Source organism: Ictidomys tridecemlineatus, chromosome 1 (genome assembly GCF_052094955.1).
Source record: "Ictidomys tridecemlineatus isolate mIctTri1 chromosome 1, mIctTri1.hap1, whole genome shotgun sequence".
Lineage (NCBI taxonomy): Eukaryota > Metazoa > Chordata > Mammalia > Rodentia > Sciuridae > Ictidomys > Ictidomys tridecemlineatus.
The window spans coordinates 48934529-48947913 of record NC_135477.1 but is presented as its reverse complement, the minus strand read 5'-3'; the positions used below and the strand labels follow the sequence as shown (position 1 = coordinate 48947913).

Below are 13385 nucleotides of genomic sequence, written 5' to 3'. Positions count from 1 at the left end.
CCCATTCCCCATATTCTTCACAATGTTCTTTGGTAATTTTTTTTCAATCTGTAAAGCCATCTCAAAGATTTATTTCTGTTTTACAAAAATATACTTTGAGAGCAAGAAATATACCCTATCATAAAATGATAATCCTTTGGAAAAGATCCTGACATGTCTCTAGCCAGATATATATTTTTAATTATTTTACATTACTAAGGACATAATTCCAAAAGCAGATTGTATATCAGTTTTTTTTAAGGTCATGTTTTCTATTCAAGGAGGAGCTAATTTATGCAATTCGAACATTTGCTAAGGACATAGATGTCAAGTTTATCTAGGCCTGGTGATAAAAACAATATAGGACTCCTTGCAGCCTTCAGATGTTACAATTATTCTGTCTCTTCCTAGCTACTCCCTCATTTTTCCAGTTGCCTAAAGTTTCAGATCATTTGTTCAAAATCACATCTCTGGGCTCTTTCAGGGCCTAAGTGGCATCGGCAATTTCCTTATTAAGTATACATTTAAAATGCCATTTTGTATTAGTCCCTTTCTTTCTTTTATAATAGTACCATATAAATTAAAACTTATATTCCCTTCTGCTAGACTATAACAAAAGCCTCTTAACTGGTGTCTCTGACTCCATTTATTTATTTATTTATTTTATTGATTGTTCAAAACATTACAGAGCTCATGACATATCATCTTTCATACATTTGACTCAATTGGGTTTTGAACTCCTCTGACTCCATTTTTTAAAAATTCTATTCCATTCCATTTCTGTCAAAATCATTAATTGAGCAAACAAGGAATTTAAGATCTAGTGAGAAGGAGAGACATAAATAGGCTAAGAGTTTTATAGTCTGTGTAATGGATGCTGTGACAAAAGAATATTAAAGTGGGGGAAGGGGACATAGGTGAGGAAAGGGGGAAGGAAATTAACTGTGGTTTTTTTGGGGGGAGGGGGGTTCTGGGAGTTGACTTAGGGGCACATAGCCACTAAGTCACATCCCCAGCTTTTAATTTCTTACTTTCAGACAGGGTCTCACTAAACTGCTTAGGGTCTCATTTAGTTGCTGAGGCTGACTTTGAACTCGTGATCCTCCTGTCTTGGCCTCCCAAGCTGCTAGGATTACAGGTGGAAACTAACTGTTGATTATGGCCTACTATATGCCAAATGTGCCAAGGGCATTACATATGTTATCTTATATGTACCCATTCTTCCAAGTGACTCTTAAATTGCCATTTTAGAGAACAAGAAATTGAGCTTCAGACAAGTTTGTTATTTAGCAGCCCATCATACAGAAAGAAAGTGCTGAAGCTGGAACCTAGCTGGATTTGAAAGTATATGCATGAGTGTGCATGCCAGGAAAATCTCCTTGTAGGAGGTGACCTGGAACTAAAAGAACAGACAAAAATGAAGGATGTTCCAAGCAGAAAGAAGACTGTAAAAGATTCAGAGGGAAAGAAAGGAAGAAAGAAAGTAAGTTAGTCAAGTAGCTCAGTAGCTTGTACCACTGAATAATACAGAGAAAATGAGATCAAAGAGACAAACAGAGATGGGCATAGTAGCACACACCTGTAATCTCAGCAGCTGGGGAGGCTGAGGGAGGAGGATCATGAGTTCAAAGCCAGCCTCTGCAACAGTGAGGCGCTAAGCAACTCAGTGAGATCCTGTATATAAAGAAAATACAAAATCGTGGCTCCAGATGTGGTGAAGTGCCCTGAATTCAATTCCTGGTACCCCATGGCCACAAAAAAAAAAAAAAAAAAAAAAAAGACAAGCAGATAAATACCATATTAAATTACAGATCTAATATCTAATGATATCACTTGTATCCTCTCATCTACCAAATAAAACTGTGACATTATATTCAAAGCTCTCTAGGCTCCAGCAGAACCAAAGTCCCCTCACCTAGCCTATGCTCTGGCCTAGTTCTTTTCAAAGATTACCTGCACTTAGTCATTTGTACCTTTGCCTCTTTTCTTCCTCTGGAACTACCCCTCTTTTTTCCCTCATTCCATCTCTATATTGACAAAAATGGCTCAAATGCCTCCTACTCTAACGTTTCCCTGTCCCCACTATTTTATCACTTTATACATTTCTTGTGACATGTATCACAAGCTGTCTTGTTTATGAGGACTGGTGCCTCACACAAGCTAAGCAAGAGCTACCACTGAGCTACAACCCCACGGCAGGACTGGAGATTTAAAAGATCTTTCTTACTTCATAACTACATGACCCTGGGCAAATGCGTAACTTCTTTGGGTCTTAGTTTTCACTTTCTGTAAAATGAATAACTTTCTATTTGTTTCACCTTTGTTGTGAATATTCCGTAAAACAATAAAACTGTTTACCCTATGAGGCACAGCCCGAAAGGCATTATTAATATGCCCAGCTTTTTTTGAAAGCTCAATTACACTCTTGAAGACAAGCAACCCTAGTTATATTCAGAACCCCTGAGTGCCTGGCTACATGCTTGGTACACAAGGTATCTTTCGCAGCATATCCGAATAATGAAGGAAAGAAATCGAACTAATTACAAGTTGTGGTCAGGTGAAGTGGGCCTAGGCTCTTGTTGCCCCCAACAAGTCACCCATTTTTTGTCATCTGATCAGAATCTGCAAGGCAAGGACTGAATTGGAAACAGATGAGACGAAGGAAGCTCTGTGACTGGTTCTGGTCTGGGAACCAGCGCAGTGGGCGTTAAAGGTCAATCTCCAGCAGAATTGCAAAGCGACCTTCGCCCGCCCCCGGGAGGGGGTGCTGCGGTGACGCGAGAGTCCGTTCTTGGGGAGTCGTTAGAATTTCGGTCTGTACCGAATTTTAAGCCTGGCATTAGCGGAGGGAGAAGATTGGGGTGTCCGGGCGTAGTGTGGTGCACGGCCAGGACGTGGAAGTCGTGAAGAGAGGGTTATCTGCAGAGGAATAATTCTTACCTGCCGCGGTTCAGATTAAGTTTTTCACAACTATAGCAACCAAGTAACTGTCGCGAGAACTCATTTTCTGCAACCTCCACAAGCTTATTCCAAGACTCGCGATAAGTTTTCAGACCAGAAAGCAGGGAGAGGGATGTTAGGTGAGTTTCTGCGCCTGCGTCCCGCAGTCCGCGCCCCTGACCAGCACAGCGCTCTCTAACCCGGTCCTCTCCCAACTTAACTTGGCAGAAGTTTTAGTTAAGTACACCGTGGCTACTTTTCGATTTTGATTTCTTGACTCTTATTAGAGTATTCCTCCATAAATGGAGGCGGGCGTGGTGGCAGAAGCCTGGAATCCCAGAGACTCGGCTGGGTGAGGCAGTTCAAAGCCAGCCTCCGCAAGTTAGCCAGGCCCTAAACAACTCAGTGAGACCCTGTCTCTAATAAAATATAAAAAAGGCAGGATGTAGTTCAGTGGTTAAGTTCCCCTGAGTTTAATCCCTGGTACAGAAAAAAAAAAAAAAAAAAAAAACTGGAGCGTTTTTGGCCAGGGGCAGTGGCCGGCACCAATAGCCCCAGCTGCTGCAGAGACAGAGGAAGGAGAATTTGAGGGCGGCCTGCGCAACCACAGACACTATGTGAGACAAACAGATCATTTTAATCTTTCTCTGGGGTCAATACAGATAAGACACTATTTTAAAAGCCTGACTGCTGGTGAATGTAAATGGTTCTGCTTCTAGGTGCTTGGTATTTGTACAATAAATAGACAAAGTAAATAATGTTAATGCAAGTTTTTAATACATTTGAAATTCAACATTCAAGAGCTGAAATAGAAAAATATGATAGTAACAACAATTAAAGTGGGCTGGGGTTGTGGCTCAGTGGTAGAGTGCTCTCCTAGCGCGTCGGAGGCCCTGGGTTGGATCCTCAGCACCACATATAAATAAATAAATAAGTAAAACAAAGGTTTAGTTGTCCAACTACAACTAAAAAATACATACTAAAACAACAACAACAACAAAACCTAAAAGTGTCCACCAGATGGAAGGAGACCCTCATCTTTATACAGATTACATGTATGATGATGTGGTGGGGGGGGGAAGAAGTGTGTCACATTAGATTGGGTAGAGAGAAGTGATGGGAGGGAAGGGGAGGAGAAGGGGGGATAGGAAGGGTAGCAGAATAAAATAGACAATAGTATTGCTGTATGTATATATGTGACTGTATGACCAATGTAATTCTGCAACCTCTTCACTCAGAAAAATGAGAAATTATATCCCATTTGATTCAAACGTATGATGTCAAGATCATTGTACTGTCATGTGTAACTAATTAAAACAAATTTTAAAAATTTTTAAAAAATAAATTGGTACATTCACAAAATGGCATCTTAGAAGTAGTCAAAATGAATGAACTACAGTTACACATAACATGGATGAATCTTACCATATATACAACTTAAAAATGTTGGAGTGTTAAGAATCAGCTTGAAGGGACACCTGTTGGCCAAATTATGGGCAATATAAGCATTAAAGCAAAAAAATGACAATAATGGACTCACTGAACAAGATAGGAATATGCAAATCCACAGTTGCATAAATAATGGAAAGAAAGGAAAATTCTTTCATTAGAATATCAACCCAGGAGTGTAGAGAGAATGATAAAGAATATTTGACAATCACTATAAAGAAGGATGATACAGCAGGAGTCTTCAATGAATACTAAGGCTGATGGGTGGAAATTTGATAAGGAAAAGGACATTGGCAGATCCTGGGATTCTTCCCCATGAAATATTAACCGGTTATATAGGAGAAAACAATGAATCAAAATAGCCATATAGTCAGTATATGGAGGTTTTATTACCAGTGTTGGGAGGACTCTACTTCATGTGCCTCCTGATGAGTGGGATGCACTGAAAAAAGCAATGCATCTTTTTAATGGTATTCCTTCTATTAGGAATGGTGGTGAGTCATCCCATAGAATGTAAGACCTGTTTTCCCCAATCCTGTCAGAATTGAGGATAGAGATCATGTATGCTAGGTAAGGGTTCTGCCACTGAGCTACATCCTCAGCTCAAGGCCTATACTCTAACACTGTCAGAAATGAAAGATGAAACATACAGCCAAAAGCAACATGTATTGCTGTATAGCATTCTGGACCATAAAGAAAAAAAGAAATTGTTAAGACCATGAATCAGTCAGGTGCAGTGGCGCAAACCTGTAATCCCAGTGGCTGGGGAGGCTGAGGCAGGAGCATCACAAGTTCAAAGCCAGCCTTAGCAAAAATGAAGTGCTAAACAACATGGTGAAACCCTGTCTCTACGTAAAAATACAAAATAAGGCTGGGAATGTGGCTCAGTGGTCGAGTGTCCCTGAGTTCAATCCCTAGTACAAAAAGAAAAACAAAAACAAACAAACAAATAAAAAAAAAACATGGACAAAATGTGGACAGACTCCATAGATTGGATGGTAGCCTTGTAGCACTATTGATTTATTTCCTCAAGTGGAAGGTTGTTTGATGTTATGAAGGAGAATGTCCTTGTTTAGGGGAATATACAGCGAAATGTTTAGAAGTACTGAGACATGTTTTTGGATTGCTTTCTTGGCTTTCAGAAGATCCAGAAAAAGATCATTAACGAGATAGATGCACACACATGCATGCAAACACACCCACAGTGAGCAAAAGAGTAAATGTAATAAACTATTATTTGGAAATCTGGGTGAAAGGGACCAAATTACTTGCACAATTTTCAAATGCTATGCATTTGAAATTTCAAAATCATTAAAATGCTCATACAAGGATGGGGTTGTGGGCTGGGGATGTGGCTCAAGCGGTAGCGCGCTCGCCTGGCGTGCGTGCGGCCCACGTTCGATCCTCAGCGCCACATACCAACAGAGATGTTATGTTGTGTCCGCCGAGAACTAAAAAATAAATATTAAAAATTCTCTCTCTCTCTCTCTCTCTCCCTCTCTCTAAAAAAAAAAAAAAAAAAAGGATGGGGTTGTAGCTCAGTGGTAGAGTGCTCATCTAGCATGGGTGAGGCCCTGGGTTCGATCCTCAGCACCACATAAAAATAAATAAATTAATTAAAGATATTGTGTTCAACTACAACTAAAAAATAAATATATAAAAAAAACATGGGACTGGGGCTCAGAGGAATAGTGCTCGCCTACCAAGTGTGAGGCATTGGGTTCGATCCTCAGGACCACATAAAAATATTTTGTCCACCTATAACTAAAAAATAAATATTAAAAAAAACGCTCATACACACACCCCACCTGTCCATGGAAAATTTCTTGCTTAGGATATTGATTTATCAGAATCATACTTTAAAATAATTCTTATTTATACTAATAAAACACAAAAGCTATAAAAGTTGTAGGGTTATAGGTAATAAAAGTCCTTAAAAACCATGGGCTGTAGCTCAATGTTACAGCACTGTCTTTAGTATTCCAAAGTCCCTGGGTGTAATTCCTAGGAACACACACACAAATAATAAACATAAAACCATGGTACTATTGAATAAGACATTTCATTTTTTCCCCAGAGGACTATGGGTGAATTTGCAGTAAGACAGCCATCCCACTTGGGCATGACAATAAACTAGAGTTAGGGCTAATAATATGGTGAAGAATTCTTCTGGAAATCACTATGAAGCAGTTGCAGTGGAGATGGGCTTACTGAGGTGAAGAGCTGATGGGGCTGTTGTGTAGAGACCAGTTTCTTAATGAGGTGGGCAAGTGGCTGGGGGCCTGGCCTGCTTGCTCTGCAGGCAGATGCTCAACTTCTTGCTCTGTACATGCCCACTGCCAGTTCTAGGCAATGCCTTCCACCACTGCCTCTTCTTTCATTGCCTTAAGAGGTGATGCTGTGCTGCCCTGCAAGTTTTTAGGCAGGGCCCTTTCTAATAATCTTCTCCCAGAAACAGAAGAACTTGTCTCCAACTTCTGTCTGGAACTCATCTTCGCAGAGGTTGAGGCTGTTTAGGCCCCAAATCATATTCCAGATGTCACTAGGCATATTACTGCAGCAAGGAGCATCAGAATCTAGACCTGCATAGTGACGAGATTAATCGTCTTCAACTTTCAAATTTACAGTTATTTCCAGTAGTACTTAACAGTGACCCCTTTGTATTCATTTTTCCCCCTTGTGTATTAATTTCTGATAGGAAGAGCAAATACTTTTGGTAGTGATGGTACTAGGGATTTAACCCAGAGAGATCCACCACTGAGTTACATCCCCAGCCCTTTAAAAAATATATATTTTTTAGTTGTAGTTGGACACAATACCTTTATTTTATTTATATGTGGTGCTGAGGATCAAATCCAGGGCCTTGCATGTGCTAAGTGAGCACTTTACCGCTGAGCCACAACTCAAGCCCTCCCAAGCCCTCTTTTGAAGCAGGGTCTCACTAAATTTGCCCAGGATGGCCTGGAACTTATAAGCCTCCTGCCTCAACTTCCTGCATCACTAAGATTACAGGTGTGCTCCACTGAATCAGGCCATATATTTATAGTCAACTTATTTTTTGCAAGATTGCCAAAACAATCCAATGAGGAAAAGAATAGTCTTTTTAATAAATGGTACTAGGAAAACTGGATATACAGTTATGTAAAGAATGAAGTTGGACCTATTACACCAGACACAAAAATAAATTCACAAATCCACCAAAGACCTAAATATAAGTACTAATACTACATATCTTGCTTTTGCCTTGTTTTACAACTGTATATAGGTCTATTTTCTTATGAACAGCTTGTATCTTATTTCACCTTGAATTCATTCGTCTTAATATTTATACACACACACACACACACACACACATATACACACAAATGTTGTCAGGCCTGGCAGCATGGGCCTCTAATCCTAGCTACTTGGGAAGCTGAAACAGGAGGATTCCAAGTTGGAGGCTAGCTAGGCAACACAAGACTCCCATGACAAAAAAAAAAGTTGTTGAAAAATAATTGATATTCACTATTCATTCCCTTGATTTTGAGTGTAATTGCTTGTCAAACCTATATTAAGTATCTGCTTCTGTACCAAGTACAGTGTTAGAATAAAACAAAGTTCTTACCCTCAGCAGAATTTATAATCTAACATAATTTTTTCATACTAATTTGTTTAGAATTTCCACTAACTTAAAAACTCTTTCCTTTGCCTTTTCTCTTGAGACCTAGTGTAATGCTCAATATAACAAATAACTGCTTAGTCTCAGGGTTAAATCATTGGGTTTTGATGCCATTCTGCTGTCCCACTAACTCATCTCCTAGACTAGGGGCTAGCTCCTCCCAGGGGCTAGCATTCAGTTCTCCCACAGAGATACTTTAATATTCATTCACTCATACATTGAGCATCTAAGGTATGTTAAACCTCACTTTCTTGGAACTTGCCTAAATTGCAACTAATGTCTTTCATAACCAATTTTTTAAATCATCAAGGGCCAATAAAGATCTTCAGAATTATGGTAGACATAAAAGTGATGTATTATGCAAAAGCATGAAATTAGACCATTATCTTACATCATACACAAAAGTAAACTCTGAAAATAGAGATTTTAAAGGTGAGACCTATCAAACCCCAGCACCAAAAATAAATAAATAAATTAGTAGACTTTATTACCTAGAAAGGCAACAAATACATCCTCCACCCTATTGTACATATGTATAAAACATATAAAGAATATGCTTCTTGGGGCTGGGGTTTTGGCTTAGCGGTAGAGTGTTCACCTACCACATGTGAGGCCCTGGATTTTATCCTTAGCTGTCTGCAGCTGTGGCATGTTTATATACTGGAAAAAAAAATAAATAAAGGTATTATGTCCAACTATAACTTAAAAAAAAAGAATATGCTTCTTGATACTAGTGTTGGCAATGATTGTTTAGATAGATACCAAAAGCACAGGCAACAAAAGCAAACAAGTGGAACTACACATCAAACCAAAAAGCTCTGCATAACAAAAAATCAACAAAAAGCATAATGGGACAAAGTATCTGCAAATGATATCTGACAAGGGGTTAATATCTATAATATACTAAGAACTCTTAAAACTCAACAGCAAAAACCCTATTAAAAATGGGCAAAGGAGGGCTGGGGATGTGGCTCAAGTGGTAGCGCAGCTCGCCTGGTATACGTGTGGCCCGGGTTCGATCCTTAGCACCACATACAAACATGTTGTGTCCAACGAAAACTAAAAAATAAATATTAAGATTCTCTCCCTCTCTCTCTCTCCCCCTCTGTCTTAAAAAAAAAAAATGGGCAAAGGACCTCAATAAACATTCTTCCAAAGATGCCATACAAATGGCTTACAGGCACATGAAAAGTTGCTCCACATCACTAATCATTAGGGAAATGTAAATCAGAACCATGAAGACACTACCTCATAATACTTAAGTTGGCTATTATCAGAAAGAAAGGACATAATAAATATTGGCATGGATGTGAGAAAAAGGGAATCCTTTTTTTTTTTTTTTTTTGAGGATTGAACTTCAACCACTGAGCCACATCCCCAGCCCTATTTGTATTTTATTTAGAAACAGGATCTCACTAAGTTGCCCAGCACTTTGCCATTGCTGAGGCTGCCTTTGAACTCATGATCCTCCTGCCTCAGCCTCCGGAGCCACTGGGATCACAGGCATAAGGAAACCCTTTTATACTGTTGCTGAAAATGTAAACTGGTACAGCTGTTATGGAAAATAGTTTGGACGTTCCTCAAAATATTAACTACTTAAAATCCAGAAATACCATTTTTGCATATATAATTGAAGGGCACCAAATATAAAGTATCTTGAAGAAATATCCACAATCCCATGTTCACTGCAGCATTATTCACAATAACCAAGATATAGAAACAGGGGCTAGGGCTGTGGCTCAGCAGTAGCACACTTGCCTGGCATGTGTGAGGCACTGGGTTCAATTCTCAGCACCAGGTATACATAAATAAAAAATAAAGATCTATCATCAACTAAAAAAATATAAAAGAAAAAGATATAGAAATAACCCATGTCCACCAATGGACAAATGGATAAAGAAATCCTGGTCTACATATACAATGGAACATTATTCAAAAAAAGGAAATCTGCCATTTGCAACAGGGATTAACTATAAACTTGTGTGACAGGTATACTAAGTAAAATAAGCCAAAGACAAATATTGCATATTTTAAAAATGTGGAATCTAAAATAATAGAACTCAGAGAAACAGTAGATGGTAGTTGTTAGGGGTGGGGGTAAAGAAATAGGGACATATTGGTCAAAGGGTACAAACTTTCAGTTATAAATTCTGGAGATCTAATGTTCAGCATGGTGACTATAGTTAATTATGTTTTGTACACTTGAAATTTGCTAAGGTAGATCTTAAGTGTCCTCACTACACATACAAAAAAACTCGTTAAATGTGGCAGGTGACAGATATTAGTTTGAACCTGATTGTGGGAATCACTCACAAGGCATATCAAAACACCATAATGTGTACCTTAAATATGTACATTTTTTTATTCAATAAAAAATATGAACTTTGAACTCAGGCAACAAGTTACTAAGTGAAGCATGCCAATAAAAAATACCTCAATTTTAAAAACTGGGAAAAGTAAGATGTGTATTTTAAACATAAACATTTGATTCCATTTTAAAAAGTTGTCATAGGTAAAACTGGTCTGTAGAGAGTTAAATATTTTGAATACAGGACACCAATCATGCAAAATAAGATACAAATTACCCTTCTCGGTCAAAAGAGCTGAATTTTTTAAAAAAGAAATTTACAATTTCTATTGTTTCTGAAAAATCATGGAACCAAATTGATTATTTAGTTATTTATCTTAAAATTAAAGTTGTCTTTTGGGAATTTTTATTAGTTTCCTATCAATCAAATTTATAAATTAGTAAAATCAGAATTTCAAAGACTTTTACAAATGCTAACTTAAAATAAGATGATATGGTTGTTTGGTAGTTAAGCAAAAATGACAGTTGATACCTAAAATGTAATTTCAGAAAGATAACAGAAAAATGATTATGAGAGGAAAGGCCATAAAACAGTTGTTATTAGTAGACTTTATTACCTAGAAACGCAACAAATACTTCCTCCACCCTATTGTACATTGGATAGCTAGTAAAGTGCTAAGAAACAAAGCTTAGGGTAAAAAAGGTTAAAAGAAGATAGTGATTTATATAAATTAAAAATGATTTATTTTACTTTGAGTATTGAACATATAAAGTGATCCTTGCCTTTCTTCCATATCCTGTGGAATCCCATAGGAATACAGAAACAATCTGATGTCCTGCCCAATAAAAAGTTAGGGTAATGATACTGGGGATCTGAAGAGGAGGAGGCAACCTTCTTTCACTCCTACTCAGCTCCTAACAGCCTTGGAGGCATAACAATATTTACCATCTTGCACGTAGTCCCATCAGTTTACAATACCAGGTTTGATGAACTCACCACTTTCAGTGCTGTGTGGTCTGCATTAGGGAACTCCCACTATCCCGTAGCAGGGAAATAGTTTATAATAATCAGCCTTAGGATGGAAAGGAATCTCAAGAATACCAGCAAAATCTCTATAATCTCCACATTTACCAATTTGAAGATTGTAGAAATCTCTTTGCTCAGATTTCAGGTAAATTGTTCTCATTTGGCGAACATCATACTGATTTTAAGCTGGGGAAGGTGGTGCACGTCTGTCATCCCAACTACTAAGAAGACTGAGGAGGTGGGACCCAGTCTCAAAATAAAAATTTAAAAAGATGAGTATGTAGCTCAAGGCAGAATGCTCCTGAGTTCAATCCCGAGTTCCCCCTACCAACATTTAAATCTATTTTTTAATTGTTTATTAGCTGCTCATGACAATACAAAGATCCTGACATATCATACATTTGAATCAAATGGGGTATGAATTCTCATTTTTCTAAGTGTACAGGTTGCAGAATCACATCCCAGCACCACATTAAAAAAAAAAAAACTAAATAAACAAAATAAATCTATTTTTTAAAATATTTTTTTAGTTGTAGATGGACACAATATATCTATTTATTTATTTTTATGTGGTACTGAGGATCAAACCCAGTGCCTCACCCATGCACAGTAAGCGCTCTATCACTGAGCCCAGCCCCCATAAATCTATATTTTTTAATGGAAATATAATACAAACTTAGTTAAAGCAAAGTCTCTCTCTTTTTTTTTTTTTCCTATTTTTGCTGAAAAGACTAAGATGTTAGAAAACAAAGAATAAGTAAGCCAAGCACAGTGGTACATGCCCACATTCCCAAATAGTTGAGAAGCTAAGGCAGAACAACAAGTTCAAAGCCAGACTTGGCAACTTGGCAAAACCATTTCAAAATAAATTTATTTTTAAAGGGACAGGGATGTAGAGCACTTGCTGAGCATGCACAAGGCAGAGGGAAGGAGGGAAATAACCAGTTATTACTAGCTGTGAGTTGTGTGGACACATCATTATTTATATTCCTTTATCACAATCATGTTCTGAAGTCAAGCCAAAACAGCATTACTTTTATAAAATAGTATTTTCTCATTTTTTTTTTTAACTAGATTGAGGTGATGAGTTTTTGTTGTTGCAGAACTGGGGATTGAACTCACGCCCTCACATACCCAGCAACTGCTATAACACTGAGATATGTCCCCGGTCCAATGAGAAATCTTTTAAAACATGTACTCATGATTACACATGTAAATATTGCTGTGATTTTTATTCAATTTGAAATCCTGATTAGAATAAAAGCAGTGAGAATGAAGCTTTACAAACATTGCAAAATTATTACATCATTGTGATATGGCTTTACTTTATACACAGAATGAAAAGATAACATTAGATTTAAGGCAACAACAACATGTGCAAACTGAGCACATTACCCTGACAGTCCTTGGTAAAAAGCTGTTTTGGTTAAGCGGTAGTTGATACTGCTGCATGCGGGTCAGTCATTGTTCTAAAGGATGAGCTATGAATAGCTTCATTCCTTTAAAAAAAAAAAAATCCCTTCTACTGACCCACAATAGCCAGAAGCAGCTTTCGGTAATCTCCACTTGTGTCACTTGCAATCATTGTGCCCAGGGTCTTCTGATACATCTGAGTGAACATCGCTTTTATTTGTACAAGGTCGATCTGCATAAGAAATGATAGGTTAGGAAAAAAAAAATTAGTCAAAAACCCCTAGTTTTTACTGTAATTCTTAATGATCGTAAAATTTGTTTTGTGTGTGGCACTGGGGATTGAATTTAGGGGCACTCAACAACTGAGTCATGACCCCAGCCATTTTTTGTATTTTATTTAAAGACAGGGTCTCACTGAGTTGCTTAGCACCTTGATGTTGCTGAGGCTGTCTCTGAATTCACAATCCTCCGGTCTCAGCCTCCTGAGCTGCTGGGATTACAGGCGTGTGCCACCACACCTGGCTAATCATAAGTTCTTAATAATCAAAATGTGGGGAAGGAGGAAACACCTAGTGACTGACATTTTATAGCTGACATTCATACCAGGG

At 38.0% G+C, this 13385-nt stretch overlaps 2 protein-coding genes and 1 long non-coding RNA gene across 15 annotated transcripts in view; 1 reads left to right on the top strand and 2 right to left on the bottom strand.

The window, feature by feature from the left end:
* Cfap70 (cilia and flagella associated protein 70) overlaps positions 1-3051 on the bottom strand; it is a 102336-nt gene extending 99285 nt beyond the window's left edge. For 6 of the 8 annotated variants that reach the window (XM_078040438.1, XM_078040446.1, XM_078040450.1 and 3 more), the window contains exon 1: positions 2920-3051. The gene's annotated coding sequence lies outside the window, so the exon portion shown is untranslated. Of the gene's footprint in view, positions 1-1558; positions 1654-2919 lie in introns of all 8 variants that reach the window. The other 2 variants (XM_078040444.1, XM_078040478.1) reach the window with 1 other exon arrangement.
* The window catches only part of LOC120885719 (uncharacterized), a 36118-nt gene continuing 25483 nt past the window's right edge, over positions 2751-13385 (top strand). The window contains exon 1 of the long non-coding RNA XR_013435361.1: positions 2751-3536. This is a non-coding gene — a long non-coding RNA (uncharacterized LOC120885719). The remainder of the gene's footprint in view (positions 3537-13385) is intronic.
* Anxa7 (annexin A7) overlaps positions 12578-13385 on the bottom strand; it is a 32270-nt gene continuing 31462 nt past the window's right edge. For all 6 annotated transcript variants that reach the window (XM_040273406.2, XM_005325915.5, XM_005325916.5 and 3 more), the window contains one exon: positions 12578-13009. In XM_040273406.2, the coding sequence (XP_040129340.2) occupies positions 12887-13009 (123 nt within the window). In that variant the 3' untranslated portion in view covers positions 12578-12886. The remainder of the gene's footprint in view (positions 13010-13385) is intronic.